Below are 7,169 nucleotides of genomic sequence, written 5' to 3'. Positions count from 1 at the left end.
GTGACCCTGAGCAAGTCACCTAATCACCACTGTCTAGTCTTTCCTGCTCTTTTCCTTTGGAACCGATACACAGTACTGATTCTGAGAGGGAAGGGAAGGGTTTAAAAAACAAAGAATTCATGAGTCTTCCTCTGTTCAGCATTGATAGGCCTCTCTACCTCATTCCAACTTCCTTTTACACAGTGTTTATTCATTACAATCATTCAGTTGTCCTTCTGATATTTCCCCTTATCTTCCTTCATCCTTGAACCCTTTTGGTAGTTCTCATGGCTTGGATTCCTGAATCTCTGATCACTCCTCATTACCCACCTCCTTCAATTCCTTCCTAGCTCTGTTGCCCATGGATCATGGCCACTTTTCCCTCCTAGTTCTGTTGACCTTCTCTGCCTTTTCCCCATGAGTTCAGGCTATGTTTGAGAGAACTCAAGGACATTCCTCTTAGGGCTATTGTCACTGTGGGGTATGTGCCTGGTTTTTCTCAGCTACAAGGGTCCCGTTCCCCTAGAAGAGGCCACAAAGGAAATTTGTGTATTTCATTTCATCTCTTTCAGACTGGGAGTCCAGGTCTAAGAGCAAGAAGGAAACTCCAATATAAGGCATTCCTGAGGAAGAAGGAAGCAAAAAGATTGGTCTTGCATTCTGCTTTTGGAGAAGTAGAAATTGATGAAAACAAATTCTGTGGAGAAATCAGAGAAACCAGGAGTCACATTTGGGGCATTTCATCTTTACTCATTTCAGAAAAGTACCAACATGTATACTGGAGAGAAATTCTACAAGTGCCCTCAATGTAGGAAAGCTTTTAATAAAAGCTCAAAACTCATTTTACATCAGAGAATTCATGTTGGAGAAAACCCTAATGAATGCAATGACTGTGGGAAAGGTTTCCATCATAGGTCAAAACTTAACATACATCGGAGGGCACATACTAGAAAAAATCCTTATCAATGCAATGACTGTGGGAAAATGTTTATTAATGACTCAAAACTTATTTTACATAGGAGGATACATACTGGTGAGAAGCCTTTTAAATGTAATGATTGTGGGAAAGTCTTCAGTCATAGGTCAAAACTTATTATACACCAGAGAATTCATACTGGTGAGAAACCTTTTAAATGTCATGATTGTGGGAAGGCCTTTATTCGGAGTTCCCACCTCCTTCAACACCAGAGAATTCATACTGATGAGAAGCCATTTAAATGTGATGATTGTGGGAAGGCCTTTAAGCAGAATTCCCACCTCCTTCAACACCAGAGAATTCATACTGGTGAGAAGCCATTTAAATGTGATGATTGTGGGAAGGCCTTTAATCAGAATTCCAACCTCTCTGTTCACCAAAGAATTCATACTAGTGAGAGGCCATTTCAATGTAATGACTGTGGGAAGGCCTTTAATCGGAGTTCCCACCTCCTTCAACACCAGAGAATTCATACTGGTGAGAAGCCATTTAAATGTGATGATTGTGGGAAGGCCTTTAATCAGAGTTCCCACCTCTTTAAACACCAGAGAATTCATACTGGTGAGAAGCCATTTCAATGTCATGACTGTGGGAAGGCCTTTAATCAGAGCTCCCACCTCCTTCAACACCAGAGAATTCATACTGGTGAGAAGCCATTTAAATGTCATGATTGTGGGAAGGCTTTTAATCAGAATTCCAACATCTCTGTTCACCAAAGAATTCATACTAGTGAGAGGCCATTTCAATGTAATGATTGTGGGAAGGCCTTTAAACAGAGTTCCCACCTCCTTCAACACCAAACAATTCATACTGGTGAGAAGCCATTTCAATGTCATGATTGTGGGAAGGCCTTTAATCAGAGTTCCCACCTCCTTCAACACCAGAGAATTCATACTGGTGAGAAGCCATTTGAATGTCATGATTGTGGGAAGGCCTTTAATCAGAATTCCAACCTCTCTGTTCACCAAAGAATTCATACTAGTGAGAGGCCATTTAAATGTAATGATTGTGGGAAGGCCTTTAATCAGAGTTCACACCTCCTTCAACACCAGAGAATTCATACTGGTGACAAGCCTTTTAAATGTAATGATTGTGGTAAGGCCTTCAGTCAAAGGTCAAAACTTATTATACATCAGAGAATTCATACTGGTGAGAAGCCTTTTAAATGTAATGATTGTGAGAAGGCCTTTAATCGGAGTTCCACCCTCCTTAAACATCAGAGAATTCATACTGGTGAGAAGCCATTTAAATGTAATGATTGTGGGAAGGCCTTTAATCAGAATTCCCACCTCCTTCGGCACCAGAGAATTCATACTGGTGAGAAGCCTTTTAAATGTAATGATTGTGAGAAGGCCTTTAATCGGAGTTCCATCCTCCTTAAACACCAGAGAATTCATACTGGTGAGAAGCCATTTAAATGTAATGATTGTGGGAAGGCCTTTAATCAGAATTCCAACCTCCTTCAGCACCAGAGAATTCATACTGGTGAGAAGCCATTTCAATGTCATGATTGTGGGAAGGCCTTTATTCGGAGTTCCACCCTCCTTAAACACCAGAGAATTCATACTGGTGAGAAGCCATTTAAATGTAGTGATTGTGGGATGGCCTTTAACCAGAGTTCAAATTTAATTGTCCATCAGAGAATTCATACTGGAAAGCTTATTAAAAAATCATGAATGTGGTAAAGATTTTAATAAGAGAACAAACTTCCTGGTACATCAGAGAATTCACACTGGTGAGGAACCTTATAAATATGAAGGCTGTGAGAAAGTCCTCAGTTTTCAGTCATATTTTCTTGATCATCAGAGGGCCCATATTGGTGAGAAACTTTAGTAATGTGATGAATATGCCAAAGGGCTCTGTAAGCATCTAGTACTCATTGATCATCTGATCATGTTATATATAAAGCTTTTACTTACTCTTTTTGTGAGAATGTTTTGGTACGAAATACAAAATTTTCTACATTAGAAAACTCGTGCTGAAAAAAAACTTTCATTTGAAAAAAAAGTTTCATTTGGCTGTATGATAATCATGAAATGTGTTTCTGTTATATAGCCAAATAATGAATTCAATTTTTTATTTCATTCTTTACCTCATTTTTGACACTCAGATAATACAAACCATTTATATTTATTATTTTTATTAATATATTTTCTCCTCTCATTTATTCCTAGTTTTATATAGGATTGATATTTATCTTTACATATTACAAACAAGGTAATGTTTTCTAGTTTGAATGTCACTTCATCTTGATATTAATATTCTAATTTCTGACGTATAATAAAATGTGATTTTTAGAATAATTGCTTATTTTAAAACTAGGGATTGTTTATCTTCAATGGTTTTTGAAACTCATAAGTGTGTTTGTTAACTGAGACATTCCACATGTCTTATTTTAATAAGAAATTCAAACTATTTCTAAAATTTTAGGAATTTCAGTTTATTTTCAATAATTTTCTTTTTATTCTTTTTGTCAATCCCATTATTCATTGATTCATTTATAGCAAAAACATATAATGGGGACAGTAAATGGACAAGTTCAGTAGCAGGAATAAGGGAATATTGCTGAACAGAATATGTCCTCTGTTGGTATATCCATACAATATCTGCACATTAGGTGGATTGTCTGTAAAGGGCTGAGGAAGAAGAGATGAGTTTGGATCTGTACTACTAGGGGCAGATGCAGACTAGTAGTAAATGGGAAGAATTGGGTGTTTAAGGAAATGATAGATTTCCAGATAATGGAGGTAGATAGTTTTGAGTGACGTTAAGATCAAGCATATAATCAACTTTATGGATGGCTAAGTCACCAAGACAATGTTAACTTGGATGTGGAGAGGCTAAAGAAATGGGGGGCCAGCCCATTAGAGGGGGTATCACCATGAATGCTTCAGACTCGTAGATGAGAAGGCGATTGAGTTGGAGGAAAAAATGATGTTGTGAGCGCTGGAATCCAAGAGAAGGGAAAGAAGTCTCTCAGTTTTGATGGGTTTTCCCCCCTACTATATTGCAATTCTCTCCATTTGCTTTACATGTTGCACTTGAATGCTTCCTTCTGTCCATGGATGAATACCAGTAGTGAGGAGGTGACAGTTTTGTAAAAAGTTTTCCAAATGATTTTAATTCCAGGTTTCCAAGCAGGCTTCACAGTGTCTTTTGGAGTGGGAGAACTTGGCAATATTCCAGAGAGATTTTTCCATTTTGTCCCCGAAGATGCATTTAGACAAATCGTGTAGGCTTCCTCATCTTACCAGGGCAGCCCTCATACACCTTACAGCTAATTTGCGGAGGAGGCAGAGAGCTTTTCCCAGTAGGGCCCCTACTCTCCCCACATTCTTTGTTGTCCCTATAATCCATGAAAGTGAAAGATTCATAAGACCTGGCAAGAGAAGATGGGAAGGGCGGATTTCCTCCATTGATGAAAACCATATAACATGAGAGCTGCCCACAGAGGGTAGAAGTGGCTTGGTGGGATAGGGTAGAGGGAAGTTGTTTCTTCACCTGTTAGTAACAGAGAAGTAACTGATCCCTCTTTGGGGATGTTGCACAGGGTCGGGAGAAGATAACTTCCAGCTCCAACTCTAGGATTCTCTGTGGTTCAGGATCTTTGGGCTAGATTCAGCTCTGGGGAGTACAACTGTTTCTGTGCTATGTGGCTGGCTGTGCATATCAATCCATTTCCTGTCCAAGACTTTCATTTGAGGGTAGTCTAGCCCCTCTAGAGGCCAAAGGTTGTTCTCCCATCCATGGGAGGTGTTAAATTTATTTGTGCTTGTGACTGAAATATATTAATTAGGCCTTTGCTAGGGAATTAAATTCTAAATCCCAAGATGAATTACTAAAGTAAATGGAATTTATGATTTATTTATTTACAATTAGGGGAAGATTATATATAGAGAGACAGAGACAGAGAGACATCAGGATTGGGCTTATTCTGATATCAGTTAGAATATCTAAGCCCCAGGGGGGTGGGAGGTGGGGTCTCAAGATGATGGGCCTTTCTTAAGAGATTTAGATCTCTGCTTCAGACTTTCACTCACCAAAGGAAAAGCAGTCTGAGGTCTCCTGCAGGAGTTCCTCCAGAGGTCCAGTTCCTCTAGTCCAACTCTATGTTGGATAGAGGAGTCAGAGGATCCTCCATCCAACTCTAATTTTGAATCAAAATATCTTCTTCTGGCCTCTGATCTTCTTAAAGATCTTTTTCTCCTGTCACGTCCAATCACAGCAGATGCTCCTCTCCAGGACTGCCCAGTCTTTAGTTCACACTGTCTTTAGTTATATTATCTAATTTTGGTTATTTTAACACCTTTTTTAAATTAGTTCACCTTTTGTAGTTACTTAACACCTATTGTAGTTAAAATGGGTAGATCGACTTAAAATACTGAATCACCACCTTTTTGTAGATTAACATCTAAAAGTAGATTGTGAATTACAATTCAATCTTCCCAGGAAAGGAAGACCCAAGTGCCTTCATTGGTAGAATCAGGGGATGTAAAGGGGTCAATTTAGGGGTTTTGACTAATATATCATCCTTATGGTCACCAGAGATTCATTCAAATCCCAATAAAAATATTCAAGTCAGTTAGGGAATTTTTTATGTTGGTTTAATTAATATAGAGGGAAGAAATTAAGAAGAGAGAGGGAAAAGGGTATAAGATTTCTCCAGCCAAGCCTGAGCCAAGCTCTTCAGAGATCTTGCAATCATGAGGCCTCCTCCCAAGATGAGGGACCTCCTAGGAGGAAAAAAAGGAATCAGCCTAAACTCCAAGAGAGCTCAGGAAACAGGCCTCACCTGACCCACAATATTAAGCTTCTCCCAGTTACTGTATCAAGGACACTCATCACCAAACCGGGACAATAGCTGCAGCCATGCCAAGATGCCCAGCACACTGCCCCAAGCCACCTCTCCACCAAAAGAGAGCTGGCAAGAGGAAGTGCCGTGAATATATAGACTTTTTTAATATCACTTCCTGCATCTCACATGTACCAATGGTAGCTTAAGCTTGACTTAGGACAGCCTAGGGCATCTGTCAGTGGTTTCCGATTTGTCACTTGATGGCACATATCAAAGAAGGGGTGTAGACATTCCCATTTTTTTAGGATTTCCCAGAAAGTGCCCTCCTACTCCAGGCAGTCACACACAGCAGAATGTGGACCTCTTGGCAAAGGGAGAAAGGACTACAGAGAAGGCCCAGAGATTCTTCCCTCTCTGACTGTCTGGCAGAAGCTGAAGGGCCCTTTTCCCTCCTATACTATTAAGGTTTGGGGCCTGAGTAATGTAATATTTATAGAGGAAATGGGTGGGATATGAAGAACAGGAGATACTGAAGGTTTTGTAACAGGGAATGGAGGAGTTGAGGGGAGAGAGGAAATATGGCTGCTGATGAGGGAATAGGAGATACCCCCTGCTGAGGCTATTTTTGAAAATTATAGCCTGAGGGGACATCTTCCCTATTTGGATTGATGTGGGAGATACCCCAGAGCAGGAAGGCATGGGACACTCCTGAGGGACAAGGCTCCCTCCAGTCTTAGTTGCCCAGCAGGGGTCAAGGACTATTGATTGGTGAGTAACTGTCCTTAGATTCAGCTCCCTCTATGTCCCCTGAAATGACAGTCCTCTTATCTGACTGCAAAGATAAATGTTAATAACAATGTTGGATTGGGGAAGTTATCAGGGAAGAAGAGGGATTTCCCTAGATGAGGTTTGAGTCTCTCTCAGCTTTTGAGCTGAGGCCAGGTTTCACAGAGGGATATAGGGTTTCTTTTATTCCTGTCTATGCTATTCTGTGCTAGTTTTCTTAAATTCAAAGTCTTAGCAGTAGACAGCAAGAGGAAGAAAAGTTCTGATCGTCAGAGGAGGTTGGGCCTGTCTCTTCGGGCTGATGCCCCTAATTACTGGCCTTACAATCCAAACTGTTTCCACTGAGTCCTTTATTCCGATGAATATGATCACATGATCCAGGTAGAGCACACAGTTGGGAAATTTGTGAATAGAGGCACTTCTATCTAGAAACAGGAAGAGAGTGCTCCTCACACTCAACCATCTGAGCCTTTCCCACTAAATCCTGGCTACAAAAAGGCTGTCACCAATAGTGAATATTGAGGAAATCTATTTACTCAACCAAACCCAAACCACAAAATAGATGAATTGCAAAAATTAGAGTATGGAAAAAATGGCTCCCCAACTGGGATCAAGCGATTTAAGTTCAACCAA

At 40.1% G+C, this 7,169-nt stretch overlaps 1 protein-coding gene across 1 annotated transcript; it reads left to right on the top strand.

The window, feature by feature from the left end:
* The first annotated feature begins 668 nt into the window (after positions 1-668).
* LOC130458914 (zinc finger protein 160-like) lies at positions 669-2,649 on the top strand. Its single transcript, XM_056825935.1, has one exon. The coding sequence runs from the start codon at positions 751-753 to the stop codon at positions 2,629-2,631; it is 1,881 nt and encodes a 626-aa protein (XP_056681913.1). The 5' UTR covers positions 669-750; the 3' UTR covers positions 2,632-2,649.
* Positions 2,650-7,169: the final 4,520 nt, after the last annotated feature.

The sequence above is a fragment of the Monodelphis domestica genome, chromosome 4 (genome assembly GCF_027887165.1).
Source record: "Monodelphis domestica isolate mMonDom1 chromosome 4, mMonDom1.pri, whole genome shotgun sequence".
Classification (NCBI taxonomy): Eukaryota; Metazoa; Chordata; class Mammalia; order Didelphimorphia; family Didelphidae; genus Monodelphis; species Monodelphis domestica.
This window is presented reverse-complemented; position numbering and strand designations above follow the sequence as displayed.